Below are 26,778 nucleotides of genomic sequence, written 5' to 3'. Positions count from 1 at the left end.
CTGCCATTAAGGAAGGATCAATAGCTAGTGAGGAACCACATCTGTGCACACCTCAACCTTCATGGCATTGCAACCTCAAATTAAGGTCGTGGATGGATGCTACGGATGACCTTGTCGAAGTTGCCATCGGCCATGATGACCATGAATTGAGTCGTCGATGGCATCACTACCTTAGTTTAAGGTCGCGACGGCCATGGGAAGGGGGAGAGAAAGAGATGGTTAGAGGTGTTGGGAGCGCACGGCAGAACCCAGTGCCTTTATCTAGGGAAGCCAAAAAAGAGCCAAAGTCCGAGCCTGTCATTATATTCAGCACAAGTCCGATCCCTTCACTTGCAAATATTGCCAAGAGAAAACCCAAATTCAAACCTCTCGACATATCTAGTTGAATTCATTCTCACTTAAAAGCTTAAATCAATAACTTATGAATTAATTATGATATATTAACAACTTTACACCACGTTAATTCGTTGATGTGAGATTTTTTCCAACACAACTCCACGTGATTTGGAATGGAACAAAAAATGGCCCAGTTTAGATGGATTTGAAATCTAATTCAAACCCAATAGTTATTAATTTCTACTATCTTATGGGAGAATTTTTAACAACTATTATAGAAACATTCGTCAATTAGCACTATATACTAGTGGATAATGGACTCAACTTAAAGTCGAACCGGACTAGCCGGTTCTTGGACTCGGATGAGACCATAGTCCGAGGTCTCTCATCCATTTAAATTACCCCCTAACCTCTTCTACATCGGTTGCATTAAGCATTCCTTTTAACGTAAACGTGCTACTCAACAATTATGTTCCTTCTTTTTTGTAGAAAATGGATGATTCAAAAAACACTTACCTAAAATCACTTGTATTGGTCGAAATAATTAATCAATGAAATTTTTTTTCATTATTGATAACAATTTATATTTCGATATTTTCGTGGATGATAACATTATTATTTTTTTGTTCATTTTTGTATGCAAGACAAACGATCATTTTAAGCAAAATGTTTGCAAAAACATTTGTTTTCGGGACACAAATCGAAGCCTACATCATAAAATTTTTCCGTAAATTTCCAACCCGGCAGTTCAACTGGCGAACCGGTTGACTCACGAAATGAAATCCACGCCGGTTTTTAAACCGGTCCGGAGGTAAAGATTTTAGGGAAAATGATACAAATAGTCCCTAAACTTTGACCCAATGTGCAATTTGATCCCTGAACTTTTAATTTGTTCAATGTAGTCCCTGAACTTTAACCTAATATTCAATTTGGTCCCTAAACTTTTGATTTGTTCAATGTGGTCCATGAACTTTTAATATGTGTTCAATTTAGTCCTTGAACTATTTGAAAGTGTTCAATATAGTCCTTCCATTAATTCAAGTGCAGGGACTATATTGAATATTTTCATATAGTTCAGGGACTAAATTGAACACATATTAAAAGTTCAGGGACCACATTGAACAAATTAAAAGTTCAAGGACCAAATTGAACATTATGTTAAAGTTTATGGACTATATTGAACAAATTAAAAGTTCAGAGATTAAATTGCACGTTAAGTCAAAGTTCAGGGACTATTTGTGTCGTTATCCCAAGATTTTAAAGAATTCAAGAAAAAAAAATCGACTTTTGAAATCAAGCAGTCGCCGCGAGCTCCCACTGAGAGAGAACACCGTCACAGACTCGCCGAGAGCGGGAAAGTTGGAAGTTTCGAAGACGACCCCAACGTCGCGAGCGGCGATCCTCTGAGCTCCGACCACCGCCATGGAAGAAACCCTATCGCGAATCATCACCGACCTGGAAGAGCCCCACGTACCTCCGACCACCACCTCCTCCTCCCTCCTCCTCCAGCAGCCACCGCCGCTGTCCGAATCGACGCTCTCGGACCTGCACCGCCTCGTCGGCGCGGACGATCCGGAGCTCCTCGACCGGTTCTTCGAGGACCTCGCCTCGAGGAACCTCCCTCTGTCTTCCCTCGCGCGGCGCATCGGTTCGACCATGGGCTCAGGTAGCACCCCTCGCCTCTCTCTCCTAGCGTCGGACGTTTATCTGTCTCTGCTTCTGTCGCCGAATGCTCCCGTCTTGAGCCTCTTCGCTCCGATGGCATTTGTCTCTCTTCTGCAATCCGTTCGGAAGTCCGTCAAGTCTCGGCAGGGGATTCCCGAGAAAGATTCTGGGAGTGGCGCGAGAGCTCCGGCTAAGCCGAAGAGGAAAGGAGGGAGGCGTGGCCCGGCATCTAGGAATTTGAGCCACGCTGGTAATGATGATGTTGAGGAGACTGAGATTGACGTGAGGCTTTTCTTCGATGTGTTGGAGAAGCTGGTTTTGGTGATGGATTTGATTCATTTGGATAGATTTCCAGATAGTTTGAAGTCTTTAGTACACACAGTAGCTGAACTTCCAACAATGGTGCCTGACTCTTTCTGCAACTCGAGTGTATATTGCAAGCTGACTAACTTGTGTTCGCAGCTCTTAAGGGCAGCGTTGAGGCCTGAGCATGGAGAACAGGCTAATTCTGCTGCAGAGATTTTGAAATCTTTGTCTCCATTGATCTTGTTAGCTAAATCAGAAGTGAGGACGTTTGCTTTGAGTTTTGTGACTAATTGTATGGTAGAAGCGGGGAAAGAGTGGGAAGGCCTAAGGAAAGCTGTGGTAAATTTGCCGAAATATCTGGTCCAGAAGGCCCCAGAGAAGTCCGAGTTTCGTGCCTCGGCAGTGGACTCAATAATGGAGATATTTAGAGCTCTGGAACATGGTGATCAGGTCAGCTTTGTGGAATATGTGGTGAAGATGACAGAAGGTAAAAGTAGTTTCAGGCTCTTGGCTGTTGATCTTATTCTCCCAATTGTGATGTTATTGAAGGATACACTTGGTGTTCGAGCGAATGAAGTGAATGATTCGTGGGGGTTGAGATGTTTGCAAGCCTTGATTAAGCGCTGTTCCGATTCGAACGCTGCTATTAGAGCACGCGCTTTATCAAATCTAGTTCAATTGGTAGGGTCTTTTGCACATGATGATAGGAGTTGCAAGATTCTGAAGGAAGTACTGGGGATTGGAGAAGGAGTTGGTCAGAAAACAGAGGCCACTATAAATAATCTTTTGAAGATTCGGTGTCTGGATGAGAAGGCAGCAGTCAGGAAGGCTGCACTTCATCTGCTCACCAAGTTGACATCTTTTTTCAGTGGTTCTATTGATGGAGTTTTGGTAAAGACAATGGGTATGGCTTGTTCTGATCCGCTTGTCAGTATAAGGAAAGCAGCAGTATCAGCCCTCTCTGAGGTCAGATTGTGTGGCCTTACCTTGTGATTTTTTGTCATAAATTCATTTTTGAGCAATTTATTTTGGGCTTATTATATTGACTGGTGAATACACGTGGTTTAGGCGGTTTGATATTCTTGATTTCCATTTCTCCCAATTTACCATGGTCTTTAGGAATCCCGGTCAATTTCTGATGCATAAGCTCACTATTGACATACACAAAACTTCTTGAATGTGAGATATCACCATTAGTCTGATGAAAAGCCTTAAGCTGGTTTGACAAATTTCCTTTTACATTCCTAGCTGGTGAGCATGAGACCATTTACTTGAAGTATTCCTGCAAGAGATCAATGAAGCAACGAGTTACTTTTTTGTTTGCAGGGGAGAAGGATGAAATGGACCATTAACGTTAACATTTTTGTATTGTGGCTAGTTGGTCTGGTCATTTGATTGTACTTTCCGTCTTACTGTGTCTTTTTGGTGGTCAATGCTTTTACATTCTTTTGTCTATCTCTATCGATGCGGGTGTAATACTTTGTCAGAATCTAATAATTTCTAACGTTATATCTTTCAGTGCAAGATCAAGTAGCTGACACATGATTAGTATGATTGCATGTCTGCCTCATGCAATAATCTCTAAAGTCCTCCACGACTACTCTTAGTTCCCCAATTATGGATCTTTATTAGATTGAGTTGCTGTGAATAATTCGATGAAGGACATTATATAAGAATGGAGAATCAAATATGCATATTTCTGTTATATGACAATTAAACTGTAAATTTAGTATAGCATTTTTCATAGGACCTCATGCTTTCGCAATTAACAAGCTTAAAATGTTATTTGTCTCTTAGCATTTTGATTTTAAACACATCATCGGCTCCCGAGTTTCTGTTGCAGCACATGATCTTACGTGAATCTCTTCCGTTGCTCTCTAGGCCTTCAGGAAATTTCCAGATGGAATTGTAGCAACTGAGTGGTTGCATTCTGTCCCTCGCTTAATAAGTGACAATGAATCAAGCATCCAGGAGGAATGTGAGAACTTGTTCCTAGAACTGGTTTTAGAAAAGATATCAAGAGCAGGATCAGCTGGTTCTTCTCATAATTACTCTGCTCCATATAAGTTGCACGACAAGGAAAGGGATTTTGAAAGGCAGATTGACTTACTATTTCCAGATGGAGCATTGGCTCTTTTGCGAGAGATTTGCAACGGTGAAGTAGTGCCTTGGATAAAGAAGATCTGCAAAAGTCTTGGCAAGAAAAATCGGCTTAGGCCTGTAGTAGCTACAGCTCTTCAGAATATGATTAGAGCGTCAGAGTCTCTATGGTTAAGTCAGTCGCTGCCAATTGAAAAGTGGACAGCTCCACAAGGTGCGTGGTTTCTTCTATCAGAGGTGTCAGCATTCCTTCCGAATGCTGTTGACTGGGAATTCCTCCATCATCACTGGCAACTCCTCGACAAAACTAGATTGGGATGTGAGATAAAGACTCCACTTACCCAAGGAGATTGGCATGAAGACAATGATGACGTGGAACCCTACTCTGTCACTTGGGCTGGTGATCGTGTTTTCCTCTTGCAAACAATGTCTAATATTTCTCTTGAGCTGCCTTCGGACCCTGCTGCAGACTTGGCTCATAATTTACTGAAACGAATTGAAGGATTTAATATGCACCCAACAGAGGTAAATAATCTTTCATCATCAATCATTTCAGGTCAATCACTCTTTGATTTTCTGCATGCTGGTTGTTTTCTCTACCATGTGGCCTAAGAAAGGGGACTGTGGGTAAATCTGTTTCATATGACCAGTGAATGAAGAACTCGTAAATCTCAGCGATGTGGAAATGCGGTAAATCTGTTATGAAGAACTCGTACATCTCAGCGATGCACTTAACGAGTCAATCATATGTTGTGGAACTTCAAGTAACGGAACTAATGTGGTCTCATCCGTGAGGCTCGTTTTGCATTTAAAATAAGATAAATTGAACAGGTTTCTCTTGATTTGATGGCTGTCTTTAGTTACCGATGTTTTTCATCTTACACAAGACATCAATTTCAAGGTCTTCCGCCTCGATACTAATCCATTTACCTTAAGTAACTTCCAATTGTTCTCTAATCATTGTTTCCAATGGCACATGGGATTAAAAAGAATGTCTCCTCTTGAGACCACATTTTCCAACAGCCATCATTAACGTGGCATGAGTCATGTTTTGCAATGAAAATCTTTCAAAACCAAGCGTGGAGCTTGCCTAATGAATTCATGAATGGGAAGGCACATTTATCTGAAATATTACTCATATTCACTAACGAATGCACATATGATATTAATGGGACTGTCTGGTTGCAGGTCAATGCTCATGTAAATGTTCTTAGAACGGTGTGCAAGCAGAAGGCTTTAAGTGTAGGAGAGGCTGACGCACTTATTCTAAGATGGGTAAGACAACTTCTCTCTAAAGCCACCCAAGTTATAGAAAAGTTCCTTTCTGAGAACACACAAGCAAATGAAGAAGGCAGCTTCTTCACACCTCCGAGAAGTGGGAATAGAAGAGGTAGAAGATCTATGACGACATCCGAATTACTGTCACAAGCAACAATTGCAGCTTATACAGTTGGTTCTTTAGTTATTGTTTGTCCTTCAGCAGACTTGAGCCAAGTGATCCCATTATTGCACAAGATCATTACTTCTGGAGATCGCCATCCAAAATCAAAGTTGTTACTGGCTCCTCAAGTTTCTCTGAAGCAGATAGCTGGATCATTGTATATACAGGGGTGGTTAACAATGGGAAAGATTTGCCTTGTAGATGGGAAAATTGCAAAGCGTTATATACCCCTGTTTGTGCAGGTAGTATGTGTTCCTTACTAAAAATCGGCTTACATTTTATTGGACTTTTGGGATATCATGTTCTGGTTTAGAAAGGAACAAGTTGGATGCATTTTACTCCGAAATTTTTGCTCCTTTTAGTACATTAGTTTCCTAATGTCATGAAGTAGCTTTTATTCTAAAAGGTGCAGTTTGGTATGGTTGCACTTTGCTATGATGCCCATTTAAGCGTCACTTCAAGATAAAAAAGTGCTTATATGTGGAGATTTTGTTTAGATTGCCTTGAATATACCCATTTAGATTACTTTCCTTTAGAGATTGAAAGGCCAAACTGCGAATTTTTTTTTGTGCTGCTGCTTTTGTTATTGTCTTTTAATTAAATGGGTTTCTGACAATATAAAAAAGTTTGAGGAAAGTTTTGGCGTTATATATTTTCTACTAGTATTGTTTGAACTGGACCAAATCTCCCAGCTGAAAGTTAGTTCATGTCTGCAAGACATTTATCGCAAGATATTGAAATTTATAGAAGCTACTGGTTAGGGAAATACCAATTTGATGCATGTTAAGACTTGGCTTTAGATGATTTGAGGATTAGAGATTAAATAAACGATCAAAAAGATTGAATTTTTTCTTGAAATTTTAAATGAATATGTGAAACCTTTGCTTGATATGCTTCCCGGCTTTCCCCTTGAACCCGGAGATCTGCTTTTTAGTTGACATATTGTGTTCCTGATCATGTTTTGTGGTGTTCAAGTTTGTCCCTAAAAGATCTTATTTGCGAGTTGGCTTTACCGATTTTTTTTTCTTGTTTATTGTGTTAACCATTTCCTAATGCTGCAGGAGCTTGAGAAAAGTGATTCTGCCGCTCTTAGGAACAATCTTGTTGTGATGATGGCGGATTTTTGCGTTCGTTACACTGCTTTAATTGATTGGTGAGTGCTAATTGTACTAGTTGTGATATTTGTCCCACATATGCGGAAGTGATAAGGATTCACTTGAAACTTGGAAAACTGTTCACATTACTAAAGCTTTATCTCTATACAGTCACATAGCAAAGATCACAAGGTGTCTGGGTGATCCGTGCGAACTTGTCAGGAGGCAGACTTTCATACTTCTGTCAAGATTGCTCCAGGTCTAGTTTTGCTTCTGGTATCACTGTTTATGATGTCATTTTTAGACAAAAGCTTTGCTTGTAGATGAAGATATACTCTTCCATTGATTGGTTGGCATAAATTACTTCAGAGGGACTATGTGAAATGGAGGGGAGTGCTCTTTCTTCGATTTCTTTTGTCTCTGGTGGATGAATCTGAAAAGATCAGAGAACTTGCTGATTTTCTCTTTGGAAATATTCTAAGAGGTAGTTTACAGTTATAAAGGTTGATCTTCAAAGAGCTGCTTATCAATCCTGTCCTTTTAAATATATGTTCTTCTCTCTTTGCAGTCAAAGCACCACTTTTAGCTTATAACAGTTTTGTGGAAGCAATTTTTGTTCTGAATGATTGCCGTGCACACGGTGGACATTGTAGTTCACAGAGTTCGCAGTCTGAGAGCCGGCTATTTTCCATAAGGTATGGATTACATATCTCAATTAAGAATGTTTACTGGAATTGAGATCTCATTCAAAGAGAAAATATAACGTGGTACCAAAAGAGATTGTTCATGAGGCTTAAAATTTCCAGGGGCATCGATGAAATTTCAAGGTCCAAGAGAATGCGCATTTACACTTGTTTGCTGAAACAAATGGCCCCCGAGCACTTGTTGGCCACATTTGCCAAGATTTGTGCAGAGATACTTGCAGCGGCATCTGATGGTATGCTCAATATCGAAGATGCTACTGGACAGTCAGTTCTACAGGTACTAAGCAATGCACATTAATATTGGTCAACAGTTTTGCATGGATAGCTGTAGAAAAGTGATATGGACTGTAATACACACGGAAGTATTTCTCCTTATCTTAGTAGATAGATGCAGGAAAAAAAAAAACGAATATATGTTCCCTGTTTGGAATTAAACATTGCAAATGTTATCTCCATAAGCCCAAAATAACACAGAAACTGTCCCTTTGCTTTACCATGGAAGGGAAAATGTGGTCTCTCTGTGAAATGCTTGCTGAACTTCATGTACTGTGTGATTCAAAGCATTGTGATTGAACTGGCACTTAGCAGTTGTCGAAGATATCTTCACCAATCACTGTTCTTTTGGTTTAATAGAACAGTAGTATTTGGCCCCGTAAGCTTATCCTCAATGAATATCATAATGCTTCTTATGACCTGCATAAACTCATCATCTTTACGTGGATTTATGCGCCCTCAACTGAGGGAACAGGATGCTTTTCAGATTCTTGCTTGCAAGGAGATCCGCCTCCCGACAAGCCGGAATTCCACATTAGAGTCTCCCGAAATGGATGAAGAAAGCAATGGTTCTGGTGGAACATCGGCTGCGGCTGCTAAGGGACGGGTGATAAGTCAAGCAGTAAGAAAGAGCCTCATACAAAACACCATTCCCATTTTCATAGAGCTGAAGAGACTACTAGAGAGCAAGAACAGCCCCCTCACGGGTTCCCTCATGGATTGCCTCCGTCTCCTCCTCAAGGACTACAAGAATGAGATAGACGACATATTGGTTGCCGATAAGCAGCTCCAAAGAGAGCTCTTGTATGACATGCAGAAACATGAATCTGCAACGGCCAGATCAGAAGCTGCAGAGGCCGTTGCTGTAATGGAAAAATCAGGGAATAATCATACGCCTCAGGCTTCCAACGCTCCCAGGGGAATGTCACGCCAGAACAAGTCCTCTAACGAGTTGCAGAGCAATTCTAGAGTGGCTTCGGCTCTGGCAGACGCCGCAGCCGAGGCCACAGCGCGGTCTGTGCTCAGGGAAGTAAACAGAGGGACTTCCACGCCACCTCTGAGTTCTCTCAAAGTGCCCAAGGTCAGGTCTTGCAATGGAGCGACACGCAGTAGGGGCGCTCCAAGCAATCGTCCCCGAGAAGTACTGGAATCTTTGAGAAGGCAACCCTTTGGTTCTGATGACGAAGGTTAGAGCCCGCGAATGAATCATGTGCTGTTCTGCTTTACCTGAAAATGAAAGCCATTGTAAATTGTCTAGATGTGCAGTCTGTACCATGAGCAAGTTTGTAATGCGTCAATACATTCGTGGTGTCGTATTGGATTAAGCATAGGGTGTACTATGCATACTTTCAATTTTACAGCACCACTTTACACATTTTGGGAATGTTTATAGAATCGGCCGTGAACTTTGACTTCAATGTACAGTTTGTCTTACACTTTATTTGGGTCAAGTCGATTATTTTATGGCGTTCGATGCCGTGCTTTTGTAAGCATTCGAGTTGGTTTGGTAATTCAACTTCGTAGGTCTATATTTGATAGACCAAAACTCGAACTCAAGTCTCGTTCCGACCCCCTCTCTTGCTGTCAGGTTGAGTGCCTAATGGTCGATTAGTGTTACATCGGCAAAGAAGTCGCACGCGGAGAATACATCAAATTTTGGCTCGAATGGCTCTCCCTTCTCTCTCCTTTACTTGGTTCAACCATTGCGGATTCAATTGACAACCAAATCCACAACACTAAAACTATTTAGCAACTAGATCGACGACATCGGTGTGACCTATTTGTCATAAAGTATCACCAATCCCCCATTTCCCCCATATCACTTTATAAAAACGTTGAATTCAATAAACGATTGGCACATAGTATTGACTTGGAAGGGCGAGGCCTACCTGACTTATAAGCCTAATAATGCTACTTCTTAGTGATACACTTTAAAATCACATATTTGCACCTTAAGTTATGCCGGATTGTGCATTTATCTATAACTTTGCCATTTCTCTTTTCAAAATCTTTTTTTCTATAACTATTTTTCACGTCCGATAATACAATGCTGATCCACGAAATATAAACTCTAATTATTAACTTAGCCACCACAATACGTCGGTACTACATGGTAAGTGCACGCGAAAATTCATATTAATTTTAGGTAAATTTATCGCAAATATATCATGACTCCAAAATTAATTTGGAGTTAAAATTTTAGTGACCCAAAAAATAATTTGGGTTAAATTTATCATAAATTTTTTTGTCTTGTTTTTTCGGGAGACTACTGATGATATCCGTTCGGGGTTTTTGGTTGCAAGACCGGAGGTTTACAAGCAATTGAGGATCGAGGATAACACTTGTTTATCTTCTTCCTTCTTCTCCTCGCACGACTCGCCACCGGTATCACCAGTTCAGACCTCTCACTCTCAATTCCTTGTGTTATCTCTTCTTCTTCTCCTCCAATGTCGAGAGGAACGGACCGGCTGATCAAGAGCGTGAAGCAGTTCGCGGACGGTCAGTACAAGGCCTTCGCCGCCCGCTACGGCCAGCAGCTGATCGACATCGCCGAGCTCCCCATCAAGGTCGTCCTCTCCCCTTTCACCCTCGCCTTCGACATCGCCGGCTCCGCTCCCCGCGGCTTCGGCGTCCCCGAGTTCATCTCCAAGCTCTCCTACGCCTCCATCTTCGTGAGTTTCTCCTCCCCCCCCACCTTCGGTAATCGAACTTGATAGATGATGTTGTCTGGTTTGAGTTCTCTCTATATAGTTTGATTAATTGTCTCGAGAGGCCGGCTTTTAAGTTCTTCTGAGGTCTGGAGCGTTAGTTACGTCGTAGGTGATTAAATGACAGTATAGACAAAACAAATTTCGGGAATTTCGCTTGTTTTTCTTGTTGTTTTCTCCTCCTGCTGAACTCGTATTGGATTCCTGTAAAGGTTGAACACTTGTGAAGTAGGTTGGCAATGTGCGTCGGCATTTACCGATAGAACAGGAGGGGTATTTGAGTTTGCTGCCTGAATTGTCTTTTGCTTAATGGGTTGTTCTAATGTTTGTCCATCAGAGCTCTTTATGCTTCATGCTACGTAATGATTCTCACCTTGGTCTTGCGTGGAGGCTGGTTATTATTTTTGCATTGTGTGTGTTGGAAATGGGGCTATGCACAATTATGTCTGCTTTTTCGGTTTCCATGCTGTACGGCAGGATCATATGTGTTGGACGCAATGCTTTCTTAGTAATTGAACTAGTCAGCAATGTGATCAATCGCTTGCTTGCCTGCATGAGACTTTAACGTGCACCATTTGAACCTTACATGTCGATGCTGCTGTTTATACACGAGCAGGCTGTCGCCACTCTTGGGACGTATGATATCGCGTTGGAGCTTGGAAAGAAGGTGATATGTCAGAGGTGCTTTCTTATTTCTTGTGGCTGCCTTTCTTGATTTTACATTCTCTCTTATTTTCATATCATACTGTGTTCTGGAGACTCTCGTTTACTCCCTGAGTTAATATTAGTTGAAATTAAATCAAAATTTTTCCCGGTGGTGGCTTGCCCCTAAGATATTCTGATCCAGGTTTTCAAAAAGCAGACTGAGCTCCACCTTTGCTCGGTTTAGGAATTAAACATTGTTTGAGGATGAAGAGATGTTTGGCATGGAAAGCACGTGATATATCTCTTATGAGTTGTAAACATGGACGAATTTTTTCTACCTCTCTTGGTACTTTCCATGCAAGTGCCAATCGACTAATCTGCTATATGAAGTGGCTTCTTCTACTCATATCTTAAATTATTATTTTGGATACTTCCTACAGTGTTGTCTTCTTTGGTAGCTAACTGCAATTGCTGCTCCTGGACTGGATTTCTGATACATGCAGGAATTGCAAAACCTGTAATGGATGGCAGGCACTGAGGTGTACCATGTGCAAAGGATCAGGAAAAGTGCACTATCAAGTGAATAACTACAGCTTGAAGAGGTACATGTGGGCTTAATGTCACTCTATAAGTGGTTACCATTATGTCTCTTTACAATTGACTGCATTCCCTTTCATTACAGTGAAATGATGATGCCGTTATTGATGGTTAAAAGGTTGTCAAATTGAGTGGAAAATACCAACCTCTCATGACCATGCGTTACACTTTTTTTTGTTTGATCTGCAATAATTTTTTGAGGAATTTGGTTGCATTCCTGCCCATTTTTCTTTTGCATTAAAGTTTATTACTGAAAGTCTCGTAGTGGCATTTTGTATGATATTTTGCCTGCCTGATGTGGGCATCATGACAACAAGTTCTTGTATCATGTTAGAGTGTGCACTTAATATTTATGTTTTTTTGCTTCAACTGAGGACCATTTCTAAAATTTACCTATCTTCTGAGACCGGAAATATATGGAGAGAGTATTTAGTTATCTCCAGAAAATATGCTGCATCTAACTGCCCTGGGATCTATTGGTCAGGCTTAGAACTTGCAAATTTGTGCTTAGAAGATGGTAGTGCCACTCTTCAATATAATGAAGTTTGGTAGGGATCACATACCATGAAGAAAATAAAAAAATTATTTCACTGTTCCTTAAATATCAAGAATATTTGTGTGCTGATGATGTCTCTATTATGTGATTAGATGTTTTCTTGTTCAACTTGCATGGTCTTAGTTTTGCTTGTCTGGTTATTGCTGGCACAAAGGTATATGATTTCAATTTTCCTGTTAAAAAAGTACTTTTGCGAGCGTATCTTTTTTCATTTCTCTGTGTGCCAACTGAATGAGCATGTTGGTCCTAGTATAATCAAAATTCCTTTTTTGAACATTGGGTGGTCATAATTATTGATCTGGCACTTTGGATGTTCAATATCTTTCTTCCTTCCCCTTATAACCATAAACATGAACTTTCATGCAGTGGAGAGAAAGCAACAGCTGAATGCATAGCTGACGCCATTGTTGATAATCGTGCTGAACTCGTTCACCTTCCTTCATCTGTTGATCTTCATTCACCTTTGCCATCTAAAGATTGCCCAACTTGCGATGGAACGGTGGGTCATTTACCTACTACTTATGGTTAAAGCAAAGAACTCTTGATTTTTCACGAGCAGTCATTTTTATTTAGATATGAGATTTTTATGTCGATATGAGGTTAACTGTCTCCTATATCTAGATGTACTTACCTCTGGGTATGATATTCTACAATCAAAAGGACATCATTCTCAATAAAAGAACCAAGTTTCGTGAGCTATATAGGTCTTAAATTTGAAGGAATCTGCACCATGCCTCAAATTTTCCTTTCAGATAGAGTGCTAGTAAGGAAAGGGTGGAGTATGCTTTATATGTCAGCCTTGCAAACATATTAACTGAAACCAGTCTGTCAAAGCATCATTTCTTTGTTTCCACATGTTGCAGGGAGTCATGGGCTGTCCAGAATGCAAGCACAAACTACAAGTCAGAATTTCTGCAGATGATGTGAGTTGCATTATAAATCTGTTATTCTGTCGCAAATCTTCAGAGGAATTTGTTATGTAGTGCTTACATTCACAATCTTTTGTTTTTGTAGATTATGGAGCCTCCATGGATAGCCTATAATGTCATGAGAAAAATGGACTATCCCTATGAGGCTAGTATATACTTACTGTCTTTTTCCCCTTTCAGATTCTTCACTCTCATTTAGTGATATCCATCTCATGGCACAAGATTTTCTGTTGTGAGTTCCCTTTCTCAATCTTACCTCCTTCTCTGCAGCACATAGTCCACAGTATGAAAGACCCGAGCATTGCTGCATTCTGGTTGATTACCTTCCCTCAAATTGTTGGTGGATTTGAATATGATGATGAAGTCAAACAGAAAATATGGTGGCAATACAAGGTTCTTATTCTGTTTGATTTGCTTAAGTTATTCCTTGTTCTAAAATCTAATAACCTATTGCCATCTGAGGCTATTTGAGGACTATGAATTAATATAACCATTAACGAACTGCTTGTTCTTTTGGTTTAGGAGTCCATGAGATATGATCAAATTCGAGATGCGATTGCTAATCGTAAACCTGGCTGGGAGCATATGCAGGAGGTAAGATGAAATGAGGACCACATTACATATGACAAACTTTTCTTCAGCTCAAAACTGATTACACTTGATAGTTCATAATTGTACTTTTCTTCATGATGCTAATGATCACCTGGTTGGATTTAGTCGGATTCTAACAATGTGGTTGTTGGCTAGTTGTTTGCTTTAGCTGCTGCTGTATTTGGCTTTAGTGTCAAACTGTGACTTGCGATTGTCAAAAGGTGTGTTATAGAGCACCAAAACCTTTTGTCTGACGATAGAGTATACCAAGAAGAATATGGGGTTCCCTTTAATTGTAGAACATTCCTTTGTTTGTTCCAAGAGAAAGTGATTTGTAAATAATTTGTTGGAGAAGTCAATATATGCAAAACCCCAAAACCACTTGGTGAGAATCATAATCAATATTTTATACATCTTGTAGTTCTTCTATCTCTCATTTATGAGTACCATCTTGGTAAATGGTGATGATTAACATAAACTTGTAAAAGTTTGGAGGACTGACATTGTAGGATGTATTTTACTGAAATCAAGATGTTCTGTGTTATTGCAGGCTTTAATTTCTATAGATCCAGTTCGTGCACGGGATGATCCTGTTGTCGTGAAAAATATTCCTTACTACAAAGCCAAGAAGGCTTTGGAAGCAGAAGTGATGAAACTCGATCCTCCTCCAAGGCCTCAAAATTGGGGTGTGAGTATCTTATATTTTATAGTGGATATTGTCATGAATTTGCAGAAATTTCCGTATTTGTTAAATTGCGTACTTCTTCCATCTTGTGTATTGCTCTTTGTTGGATTGCATCCCTCTTCTTGTTAGTATAAATTAACTGATCTAATATCCCTTCTATTAATTAACTTCTGTGTGGTGTAAATTTGTTTGCTTTGATGGTAGAACTAATTTCAGATAATGGCAGGAGCTAGAACTTCCACTCAATTCATCTTCTTGGAATGAAGAGGATCTGAAAAATCCCGATAAACTTTATGAGATGACCGTACTTCTTAATGCCCAAAGAGAGATTGCTGATAGAATCTTGGATGCACAATGGCAAAATAAATGGCGACAGGAAAAGGTTTGTTGACTCTGACAATTATTTCTGGGTCTTTTGACTATTTAGTGACTTCATGAGTTTAAGCTGACGGGAAGATGTTATTAATTTCTCAAATTGGATTTGCCACAAGCTCATCGATTCCGGAGTTACACCTTTAGTGAATGCTTTATCCTCATTTGATAAAAAATTTACATGCTGTACTCTTACCACCACGCCATCCATTGGATCCACACAGAATGATGTATTTTGATATGCAGCTGAATGAGATGTTGGAGGAGAAGGTGCGCCCTTACATTCAAGACATTGATAATGGTGTCCTATCTCGTCCTATCATATTACAATCAAAAGCGCAGGATCAGAAGGTTCTCTCTCCCTCCCTCTCTCTCTCTCTCTCAACATGTTTAGAGTGTGCACTGTCTTACTTGACTTGCGTTCGAATATTTGTTGCAGAGAAAGCCACGACAACGGAGATGGTGGTTCTTTTGAAGGACACTGTTTCAGCTATTTAACAATTCTGGATATTTAATTCTTGATGGGCAGCTTTGGTTGGACTGATGGTCTTCTACAAAAGCAATTTTCCTTTTTGCAACTTCTGCATGGTTTTCTTGCAGCTTCGCTCATTCTTTCCTTCTCTCTCTTTTTTTTTTCTGTTTGCTAATCGCGTGCAGAGTCACAAGTTAGAATGGATGACAGTTGAATATGCTCAATGTAATGGCATTCTAAGTCGCAGCCTTGGAACTTGCTAATCAAACACTAGTCTGAATTCTGATTAGTGTTCGATTCTCTTTTAGGATGGGTTCGGTGCATGTCACTAAGAGAGATGAAAAAGAGATCGACAGTTTTCATACGTCCCATTTTATCCGAACTCCGGATTATTCTTCTCTTAAGGGCGAAAGTCAGCGAGAATGTCGCATATTTCTCTCACCGAAGAGTTGCACCATAATGTGCCTTCAGGACTTGGATCACATGAACTACCATCTTCTCTTGAAATCAAGGTGATGGTGCCATTAGTCGGTGAACCTCTTGCTCAAGCTTGGGCCAGTGCTCTACGGCTCGCCTCCGAATTCATCATTCCTTCTCCATCTACGGATATACTATATGCCGTGGACTCCGCCTCCATGACCAAAGAGCCATCGGATGGTTTCTAATTGTGTTGTTCAAAAGTGAGCTTAAGAACGGGGTTATCGAACTGAATCGCCCGAGCGTTTTGTTTTCATGGTTGACTTCCACGTGGTAATACCTAAATTTCGGTTGATCCCAAAGCAATTATTACATGGCTTCTTAACATTTTTAGCTGTTTAAGATGACTGGAGCCCTCAAATTTTTAACACCAACTTTTAGGTGGATTGATTAATTGTTATACTTCAAAAAAATCAACACGAGTTATAACAAAACAGAAAAATGTCACAGGATGGTTAATCTAGCGTTTCCCTTCAGAATTTCTTCTCAAGTTAGCCTTATTCACTCATACTCACAAAAATCGTAGAGAGAAGCCCTAGAGAAAAAGCTTTGGATATCATATAACCGGTGAGATGATAAAAATGAGGGGATGATACCCTATTCGCTACTGTTGTAGATTGCCCCTTCGATCTAACTATGGATATTCCACAATTTATGTACATAAGGGAATTTTTTAGTATATATAAAAACAATCCAAAAATACTTAGAAGATTTGAGGGTCCCTTTTCTCCTTGGATCATCCATGTCCTTCCTGCATCGGAAACTTCCGAACCGTGACAATAAGCTAACACATGTTCCTCCAGAGACTCTGACTTGGTTTTTCCAGGCAAAAGAAAGAAAAAAAAAATTGAACAAAATAATCGTCCCACACATTCTGGCCCGCTTGAACATCTATCAGCTTTGGACATATGTCGACTGATGACATGTTTCTGATCAACGTGAAGATATATTTTATATATTTTACTATTGAAGAATGATGATAATAATTAACAGTATCCTCAACTTTAAAGAAAGAAAAGACACAAAACGCATCAACCTCATATCTCCTTGCCGACAGGTAGCATTGAATTTGGGTGCCCCATCCCGCCTCGACCGACCCCGTCCGCTGTTCACATGAAAGCAAAGGAGGATAAGGAAATTCAGCAGAATTTACGGACCCAATTGATGGAGCCAACAAAATCCACAGAACATAGTAAGCCAAAGGGATGCCATGAAAAATCCAAAATTAATATATTCATGATAAATTTCTTTCGAATTAATTTTTTTATCACCAAAAATCCTAAATTAGTACATCTGTGACGAAATTATCCCAAACTAATTTTTTGACCACCAAAAACTCGAAACTGGTACATTTATGATAACTTTACTCTTCATTAGTTTCCGTTAAATTGGATTAATACTACGAAAAACTAAAAACTGGTACATCTGTGATAAACGGATAGTAAAATCCCAAATTGGTACATCCGGTAACTGCCACATGTCATCCAATTCTGTAATTTGACGGTAAAATTTAACGAAAACTAACGGATGGTAAATTTTTCACAGATGTACTAGTTTGGTGTTTTTGTTGGTCAAAAAATTAATTTGAAGTAAATTTGTCATAGGTGTATCAGTGTGAGGTTTTTGATGATTAAAAAATTAATATTTTTCGCGGTATTAATCCTGAGCCAAAACTATCTAGAAAAAAATAAATTAATGAAATTAAGTGGGAACCCACAACAAAATTTCTCCACAATAAATTGGAATTTGAAAATCACTCGGCCATAAGAAACGACGTGAACATCAAGGCAAAAAACACCCATTACAGATTCCCATAGAAATCGTCAATTACTTATCGTTGTCAAAGTGACTCCTTTTCCCCTACTACACGAGAGGTGGTGCAACTGGCAAGTCGTAGCGAAGCAATCATGTCAATGTCTTATCTGATCTGATGGGTGTATAATGTCCACACACGTGGCTCTCATGTGAATGGAAACCCTAACTTCAATCACTTCTCGAATTGGACTAGTCAAGCAGATGATAGACCTTTAGCTCAAAAAAAAAAAAAAGCAGATGATTGACCATGTCGATAATGACGCCAAAGCAACACAAAGCGTTCTTGATTTGCACAGGGCAACAAGCGATGACTATGATTATGCCACATGGAATGAATCATGATGGTAGGCTTTTATTGATTCTGACATATCGAACGGAAATCCTTAGTACATATCATAGGATCCGAGAAATGATACTATATATATCATATATATTAAATTAAAATATACATAGGTCGGCGATTGCCGTATATCCGTGAAATTAGTTTGGATATATCGCATAATTCTCGCTCACAGAAATAATGATGATGTTTTGAAGGAAGACAACGATATCGTCAATCAATGGTGCAATGTAGCTGAGCAAAAAGAGAAATTTCAAATGAAAGACCGATACGTTGGGGTAGAGGCTATCTCCTTCCAAGCCCCATCTTTTCTAGGTTTAGCAAAAACCATCTCGAGTCTTTTCTTCTTACCCTCTTTTGCCATGCGTCAACTCCTTTTCATGTTGTCTTCAATTTGATGTGTGAACTCAAATTTAGGACCCTTCATTGCATGTGGCCATTCAAGGACAAGGATCAGGAGCACAAGATGAGAATTGTCAAATTGGTGCAATTGGACATTGATTAGGACATGGTCCCAGTCATCAGGACATCCTGGAAGGGCCAATTAGGCTCACCGACAGACTTCATTCTTGTGATCTGATTGTGGATGTGAATGGCTAGACTTGACACTTTCAAAGGGCCAAATTTCCAAAGAAAGTTTACTACTCCCCTTTTTTTTATATATATTTTTTGGTATATTTTGGAGACCCGGTCAAACAGACCACAAACCAAGTTTACTCAAAAAACGTGTAACAGTACACTCATTTCGTTTGATTTTTGGCACAAATCGCTTGTCTCGAGCGCGCGCGCGCGCACACATATATATATATATATATATAATATATTAGAGAGAGAGAAAGAGAGACTGTAAAGCTTACAATTATATGCTTTTAGTGAGGAACGTGGATTTTTTAGTTGAAGAGAACGAGTCGAAGGGGTTTGCCGAAAAATCTTAATTTAGTGAAGGATATGTTGATTTTACATGAAAGTTCCAAAGAATGAGACTTGCAAACTACAATAAACAAAAATCAAACAAAAAAATAAGTTTAACGGATAAATTTCATCCACAACCATTGAAGTTTAATAGATTATGCAATTAGATTTCTGAACTTTGATTTTAATCATCAGATGTATAAAATTTTCGATTTGTCTTGTAATTGATGCACTCTTTGAAACTCCGTCAATTTTCAGGCAGAACATTGACAGGGGGGACTCCCGTGGTAAAGACGTGTTGAGTAGAGATTTCGTGGCATGCCCATCCCATCAAAAGTTCATCCAAGAATTTGCCTGTGAAAATTGCAATGCACTAGGTCTAATTGAAATGAAGATTCAATAGTTTAATTATATACCGTGAATGGAAAAATACCTGAGTTAATCCTAACCCGCACCAGCCTCTTCGGTCCTTCCCTGCATGCTCTGTTAGGTTTTATTTTACTGATAGTTGGGACATAAGCTATGAATTTTTTACCTATTTATTTTACGAAGCTATGAATTTAAGCAGCACTTTTTCCATGATTAAGGCATTTCTGTTTTTTACTTCTTCTTTTTTTTTAGGACGGGTTGGTGTTTCTTTAAAGCAACTTTTAAAAGGCGGCCCCTACACAATGCGCTTGCAGTCATTTTTTTTTTTTTTGATAATGCGGAGCACTGGCCGCACTACAAGGGTCCGACCGGCCAGGCACCAATCGGAGAAGAGCTAATCTGACCCCACAAACTAGCCTCCATATAAGTCAAGAATATGATAAGACTACGCGACAGAGGGGCCACAAACTTGAGACCTGTGATCCCAAGTCCTGCACCCTTACCAACGCAGCCAACCTCCTTGGAGGCATTAATGAATTGTTGTTGAACTAAGCAAAGGGAAAACAACTAGACACGAAAGAAAACACATGGTAGATTTGTCGTCCCACTATCTATAGGCCGACAATCAACTTAGCTAACTCCTAAATAGAAGTGATTTATATATATATATAGACATAATATATATGAGAATATTCAAAGTTAATGAAAGTTGTGCTTTTGTCAATTCAATAGCAGAATAAACTTTTAAATAAAAAATTAGCATAAAATTTGATAAAACGTTTTATTTCTCTTTTTTGGCCGAAGTAAACCTCCTGCAATTTACCAATGATAAATTACTATACGCAGTCTCATGCATAATTGACGTATTTTGTTATAAGACCGCTTATGGAGAACATTTCTATCAATCTTTATCTTTAAAAATATATAAAATTAGAAAGAACGAGTAAAACGATAAGAAAGGAAATGCATGGTCCCGCATATGATCAATGACAACAGCTCCTTTATTTCCTATTAACAAACCTATGAAAAATTTTAATAAAGATACCCTCGAACAAATGAATCCAACATCTGCTCAAAACAAAAACCAACGTAAACACGATCAAATTCCGTCCCAGGTTTCTTTCTTTTTAATGTCTAAAGTTATATATTTATATCTAAATACTGCACTGTACTTCGTGCCTTAGTCTCCGTCAAATTTGCCCTAGAACCGTCATCAAGAATGCCAATGACCACATGCTGAGAGGATTCACCACATGTGCAGCTGACGGGCCCGGCGGAGGCGAGGTCACGTTCGCTGGGGCACCGGTTGGCGTCCCTGGTGGTGGAGACGGCTGAGCTGACCCTCCTGGAGTTGGCGAAGTGGTGGTCGGCGCCGGCGGCGACGCTCCCGGCGCCCCGGGCGCGGTTGGTCCTGATGCTGGAGCTGTTGCCGTTGGCGCAGATGACGGCGACATAGATGACGGTCCCATGGCCGGCGCATGTGCTGGAGTTGTAGCTGGCGATGTGGACGGGGACGGAGATGTCGCCGGAGTACTCGACCCTGGCGGTTCCGAACCTGGAGCGGCTGTCGGAGACGGCGACAGAGACGACGGTCCCATTGCCGGAGCATGTGATGGAGTTGTAGCTGGCGATGTTGAAGATGCCGGAGATGTCGCTGGAGCACTCGACCCTGGCGGTTCCGAACCTGGAGCGGCGGTCGGAGACGGCGACAGAGACGACGGTCCCATTGCTGGCGCATGTGTTGGAGTTGTAGCTGGCGATGTTGAAGATGCCGGAGATGTCGCCGGAGCACTCGACCCTGGCGGTTCCGAACCTGGAGCGGCGGTCGTAGACGGCGACAGAGACGACGGTCCCATCGCCGGCGCATGTGTTGGAGTTGTAGCTGGCGAAGTTGACGATGCCGGAGACGTCGCCGGAGCACTCGACCCTGGCGGTTTCGAACCCGGAGCTGCCGCCCCGGGAGCCGTCGACGGAGTCGGCGAAGAGCTCTGAGGAGGGAGAGCTTTAGGCGGGGGAACAGGAAGAGGGCGAGGCTTGAAGGCGAGGACGACGACGACCAGCTTCTGGCCGTTCTGACAGTTGCCGTCTTGGCCGCTGATGAAGTAGAAAGGACCGGACCGGTCGAACTGGAAGACGGTGTCGCCGTCGTCCCATTTCTTGATGGGGTTGTGGGTGTCGCACTTGTCGTAGCCGTCTTTGCTCACTAGCAGCACCGAGTCCCCTCCTTTCTTGTACTTGAAAACTGAGACATACCAAAAAAAAAAAAAAACACAAGGCAAAGAACATAAACATAAGACGCGATTCACCTTCATTCGTCGAGACTGATCGAGCCGAAGACTTACGGAGGGTGTCGTTGGTCAAGAACCGGTGCCGACCAGCCCACTGGTTGTAATCCTCCGCGGGATGAACCACCCAGCCATCTCTGCCTCCGACGCGGAACTGGCGAGCTTGGACTTGAACCAGAGACGACAGGGAGCAGACGATGATGAGGATGCAGGCGACAGAGAAAGAGGCGAGAGATTCGGGAAGGAGATTCATTGAGACGGTGGTGGAGAAGGAGAAGAAGAGGGACGGTGCAAATCCGAGCTCGAAAAGTAGATGAGAACCGTGCGAGGATGACTTCATATAAATGCTCGGAGAGATATTACCGTTGCGGTGCCCGAGAAGCAAATTTCGTGGGGTCGAGGTGGATGCTTGCCTTCGTACAGCCATTAACGCCGTCGTTCGTTTAATGTCCCCTGCCTCAGATGACAGTACCCACGTGGCGGAAAGTTACGTCCTCCTCAGCTCTGTTCATCCGAAGTTTTCACTTTCACCCGAGAACGAAGCTCGAGGGAGACAAAAGAAAAGAATGACATTATAGAGAATTTTACTCGTCTATTTCGGTGGAAAAGTCGAGCCTTCATTTTTCAGGCTATAATTAGCTAGAATTTGTTGAAGTTGATCTTGGGAGGAAGTAATCGTTGAAACGGTCGAATAAATCATAAATGTGAGGAGTGAGAAATCATGTTGAGGCCCCATATCCATCCTTGGGCCGGTCGGCAGAAAACTAAAGACGTGTTGTCATCGTGTCGTCGAAGTGGGAAAAAACAGAAAAAAGGAACGCTCGAGTCCGACACGGGAGACAAGGGCACCGCACGTCCCCGGAGAAAACTTGGGGTCCCCCCTTGCATGCAATTACGAGCGCGTGCCTCTCTGAATTCAGTGAAATATACATGCCCGAGAAAAAAAAATAAAATCCAGTAGTTTTTCCAATAATTTCATTTTTTTTTTGCCCCTGTTTCTTCGACACGATATGATATGCTTGGATCGACCATCTTCATGTGAAAAGCATGTAGAGAGTTCATGCCACGATACACAAGCTCACCGCAAGCCTCTGCATCGAACGAGAGGCTAGCTCGTGACTTCATTTATCGGCGAAGTATCGTGTTCTGAAATCTCGTATCGGATCGGAATGCTCTATTAAGTGAGCAGCTCCTTAATGATCGCCGCCTTATGTGGCCGTTCAGAGCTCTCCTTTCGGGGCTTAACCTACTTGGGATGGATTGAGCACTTATATAGATTGGTGTCGCGATAGGAACCCCTCCAATGGTCGTGTGGTCCTCGGATGGAGGATACCCATTACCCAATATGATGAGGACGTGCAGCGACCGCTGAGATGAGAGTGTTCAGACAAGGTAATGCGTCATGCAGACTATCGAATATGGGGTGCATCAATAGAACATATAAACCAAAACAGATGAGGGCTCGGAAGCCCTATTCTCAAATGGTCAATTGGTCACCATCCCGTACAGTCACTCACAGTATTCTCTTTAGAATCTACAAGATCTTGTGTGATATCCATGCAATCCGGTAGGTAGTGTGTGAAAAGGCAAGTGTCGATTTTCTTTTACTTTGGTACCATGTAAATGTGGCCCGAAAAGGCTAGTAAAAGATGGAAATGAAGCGTTCATTTGAACAATGTCCACGAACGGGTCAAGCATAGGCGAACCCAAGCCCAGCCCGCATGTGTACGGACATGGAATGGGCTTCCTTTTTATGGTCGAGAGATGATGGGCCGGGCTTCATCAATGATTATGAGACCTTGCAACTTACAAGGATAATGGTACGGACAGTTGAATCTAACGAAACCAAATTTATACTCCGTTTATTCCCATGAAAAATCGATGGTTAGGAAAATCTTTTCCTATTTTCAATCATTAATATCTCTTAAGAAAAGAGGTAATGGAAAATATTCTCATTATCAACAAAAATTTTGAGGAATGAGTCGTTAATAATAATAGTAGTATTCTTCATTGAGTCATTTTTATAAGTGATAACGACGATTAAAATTAGAAAAATATTTTTTAAATTATTGATTTTTGGCGAAACAAACAGAGTTTTAGATCGTTTCCATCGCAAAATTATTGTGTCGCTTGTCAAAAATGGGTGAACTTTATCGTTGGCCATTGACTTTTAGCGAATCTTCGACGGGTGGGGGGCTTCCCATTCCCATTTTTACTAAAACACACACCTTTCTAAGTTGATTCGCAAAAGTACCTTACCTTCTAAGGGTACGTTTGTTGCAGGGAAAGTATTTTTCGAGAATCCGTTTTTTAGACTTTCACCCGTTTGGTTCACAAAAAATGATTAGTCAACCGAAAATACTTTCCAGTCAAGGAAAACATTCATGTGTAAAATTTGGAAAGTGAATTCCCCAATCTAAGAAGGTGAAAACACTTTCCGGAATTGCTTCCCTTTACTTTTTTAATATTTTATTCTTTTCTTTCTTTTCTTCTTTTTTATTTTTAAAAATAAAATATTTAAAAATTCGAAATTTTTTTTACCTGAAATAAAATCATAGGATTGAAATCATTTTCCAAATAAGATCCAAACACCAGAAAATATTTTCGATCACATATCACCAAACAAAGGAAAACTAACTATTTTCCTGGAAAATGATTTTCCGAAAAACATTTTCTAAAAACGTTACATTTTCCGTGAAACAAACACACCCTAAGGCTTCATTCGTTTCGCGAACAATATGACATACAATATTTTTCATTGTTTGGTCGAAACTTGAAAATGAGCTAGAAAATATTTTCCGCTGTTTGGCATGGAAAATCTAATTTGATTTTTTGGAGAAAAAAATTATCAAAACATTCCAATTTTTTAATTATTTTTTTATTTTTATTTTTATTTTTATTTTTTTCTTTTTCTTTCTATCTCTACCGGTCGCCCGCGACGGTTGGCGAGGTAGATCGCATGTGGCCGGTCGCCGGACTTCACGGGCGACTGGCCACATGCAATCTACCTCGCCAGATCTGGTGAGGTTGAGCACGCCCAAGGCCGGCGAGCTCGACTCGCCCAATTCTGACGAATCTCGAGCTCGCCAGCCTCGAGAGAGCTCTACCTCGCCAGATCCGGCAAGCTTGAGACTCATCTATGGCCGATCGCTAGCCGTCGCTGTAGCTGGTGACCTGCCAAGGAAGAAGCAAAAAGAAAAACAAAGAAAAGAAAAAAGAAAAAAAGAACTAAAATTCGATTTTTAAAAAAATAAAAATAATTTAAATTTTAAAATTTTAAAAAATATTTCCATAAGAACAAACATTTCATTAATCAAGGACCCGAGCCCGAGCATTGAGGACTTGCGCATGGCTTTTGTGGACTCGGGCCTGAGTGCTGGAGACTAGAGCTCGAGCATTGGGGATCTGAGCTCGGCCTTTATGGACACAAGCTTGGGTGTTAGGGCATAGGGCACGGGCACCAGAGGTTCGGGCCCAACCTCGATGGACCCGAGCATGGGCGCTGGGGGCCCGGGCCTGAGCATCAAGGTCCCGAGCCCAGCCTCAATGAACCAAGTTCGGCCTTGATGGACCGGTGCCTGGGCGTCAGAGACATGGTCCCGACCTCGAGGGACCTAGGCCTAGCCTAGATGGACCCGGCCCGGGCGTTGGAGACTCGGGAACTAGTGTTGTGGTTCCCATGTTCAAACGGGTCCAAGCGCCAATATTTAGTCATAGTTCGAAAAATGTTTTCCGACTTGTTCAAAGAGAAAATCATTTTTCTGAATTTAAGCATAGATTTTCCAGTTGACCAGGAAAATATTTTCCGTTGACTCATCTTCCTAAGCGAATCGAACACCAAAAAATGTTTTCCGCGAAAAGAACGAACCCTAAATATTATTTTAACCATGCATCTACTAACACACACACTATACGTATGACAATGTCCATGTGATTCAGACCCTTTCGGAATCAAATCAACACGCACACAAAATAGTAAATTACAATATTACAGGATAAGTACCAGTGAGGACATTCTCAAGTTTATGAAATGCAAAAGGATTCACTTGCGAGGTTAAGAAATTTCAAACCATCTAATTTGGCTTATATTTGTGTTAATTTTAACAATAGGAGAACTTAACGAATTAGAATCTTTCTTAGGCTGGTAAATTGCTTCTAGCAACGTTCCTCAAATTGAATGATGTACGTTCGAAGTTGTAACATCTCTTAAGACGAAGTAATCCACGTTTAAACTAGTAATTTTCCTTGTAATCAGTAATCCGAAAGATTGTTAATTCTCGGATTATACTCACTCATAGCCCATTGCTACTAAAATCTAAATCGCAATAACATACCTTATCGCATCGTAGGTGCAAAACGATGCTCGTTAATTATATTCTATGTCCGTAAAGTAAGTTTCGGCTTTGTAAATTACCTTTAAGTTCGTAACTATCTATAAATAAAAATCATCTCACCGGTCATGAATTATCTTTTGGATCTATAAATTACCTACAACCAACCTAAATTTGGAATAACTTATTATAACCGAGAGACAGCACGGTCTGTGGATGAATAAGAATGTTTGTCAATGCGTGGCGGACTAAAAGTCTCTCGTGGCAGACAGGGACTGGGAATTGGACCTATCTTTTTCCCAGTAAATGGACAACCAAAATGAGAGGAGTTGGTGGGAGGTATGGTCCATTTGACATCATTTCAGACATCACTAAGACCACCATAATGTGGAATTTGGGGTAAATTTGGGGTAAATTACCAAGAACATGGCATCATTGGTATGGCATAAGGGGAAATTATCTAACCACTTTTAAACTTTTCAATATTACCAATTTAATTCTAAAAAGTTTACGTGAGATTGCTTAAGGGGAAATTATATAATCATTTTTAAACTTTTCAATTTTGCCAATTTAATTTTAAAACTTTACGTGAGATTCCATTGTAATTCTTCCGGCTAGTTTTTGCTGGAAATCGTTGACATGGTGGTGTGCCATCTAGGATGGCAGGCGATGCCTAAACTGCTTTTTGGTAAATATTGATTGGAAGGATTATAGTGAAATTCTGCGCAAAAGTTTATGATTAAATTGGCAAAATTGAAAAGTTTATGACTAAATT

The 26,778-nt window shown here is 40.7% G+C and overlaps 3 protein-coding genes across 5 annotated transcripts; 2 read left to right on the top strand and 1 right to left on the bottom strand.

Annotated features, from left to right (window-relative positions):
- The first annotated feature begins 1,645 nt into the window (after positions 1-1,645).
- Positions 1,646-9,388, top strand: LOC115681275 (uncharacterized). Of its 2 annotated transcripts, none has more exons than XM_030605170.2 (9): positions 1,646-3,273; positions 4,189-4,932; positions 5,596-6,090; positions 6,910-7,001; positions 7,114-7,201; positions 7,312-7,426; positions 7,511-7,637; positions 7,749-7,923; positions 8,395-9,388. In XM_030605170.2, exons 1-9 carry the CDS (start codon positions 1,759-1,761, stop codon positions 9,109-9,111), a joined length of 4,068 nt encoding a protein of 1,355 aa, XP_030461030.1. In that variant the 5' UTR covers positions 1,646-1,758; the 3' UTR covers positions 9,112-9,388. The 2 variants fall into 2 exon arrangements, with proteins under 2 accessions (XP_030461030.1, XP_056173501.1); XM_056317526.1 differs by having other exon boundaries at positions 5,596-6,093; positions 6,913-7,001.
- Positions 9,389-10,232: 844 nt separating this feature from the next.
- LOC115681303 (uncharacterized) lies at positions 10,233-15,576 on the top strand. Its single transcript, XM_030605216.2, has 12 exons — positions 10,233-10,591; positions 11,244-11,308; positions 11,776-11,874; positions 12,792-12,924; positions 13,289-13,348; positions 13,440-13,499; positions 13,625-13,747; positions 13,877-13,948; positions 14,496-14,633; positions 14,857-15,012; positions 15,249-15,353; positions 15,442-15,576. The coding sequence occupies exons 1-12, from the start codon at positions 10,367-10,369 to the stop codon at positions 15,475-15,477; spliced, it is 1,272 nt and encodes a 423-aa protein (XP_030461076.1). The 5' UTR covers positions 10,233-10,366; the 3' UTR covers positions 15,478-15,576.
- A 4,791-nt stretch (positions 15,577-20,367) lies between these two features.
- On the bottom strand, positions 20,368-22,114 carry LOC115681272 (early nodulin-like protein 18). Of its 2 annotated transcripts, XM_056317291.1 has the most exons (3): positions 21,730-22,114; positions 21,336-21,629; positions 20,368-21,191 (listed from the first exon to the last, which is right to left on the bottom strand). In XM_056317291.1, the coding sequence occupies exons 1-3, from the start codon at positions 22,097-22,099 to the stop codon at positions 20,578-20,580; spliced, it is 1,278 nt and encodes a 425-aa protein (XP_056173266.1). In that variant the 5' UTR covers positions 22,100-22,114; the 3' UTR covers positions 20,368-20,577. The 2 variants fall into 2 exon arrangements, with proteins under 2 accessions (XP_056173266.1, XP_030461022.1); XM_030605162.2 differs by having other exon boundaries at positions 20,368-21,629.
- Between the last annotated feature and the right edge of the window lie 4,664 nt (positions 22,115-26,778).

Source organism: Syzygium oleosum, unplaced genomic scaffold, assembly GCF_021117445.2.
Source record: "Syzygium oleosum isolate NSW1041296 unplaced genomic scaffold, Sole_v2.1 Sole_v2.13, whole genome shotgun sequence".
Taxonomy (NCBI): domain Eukaryota; kingdom Viridiplantae; phylum Streptophyta; class Magnoliopsida; order Myrtales; family Myrtaceae; genus Syzygium; species Syzygium oleosum.
Note: the sequence above shows the minus strand (reverse complement) of the source record. Positions and strands in the feature narration are given on the sequence as shown.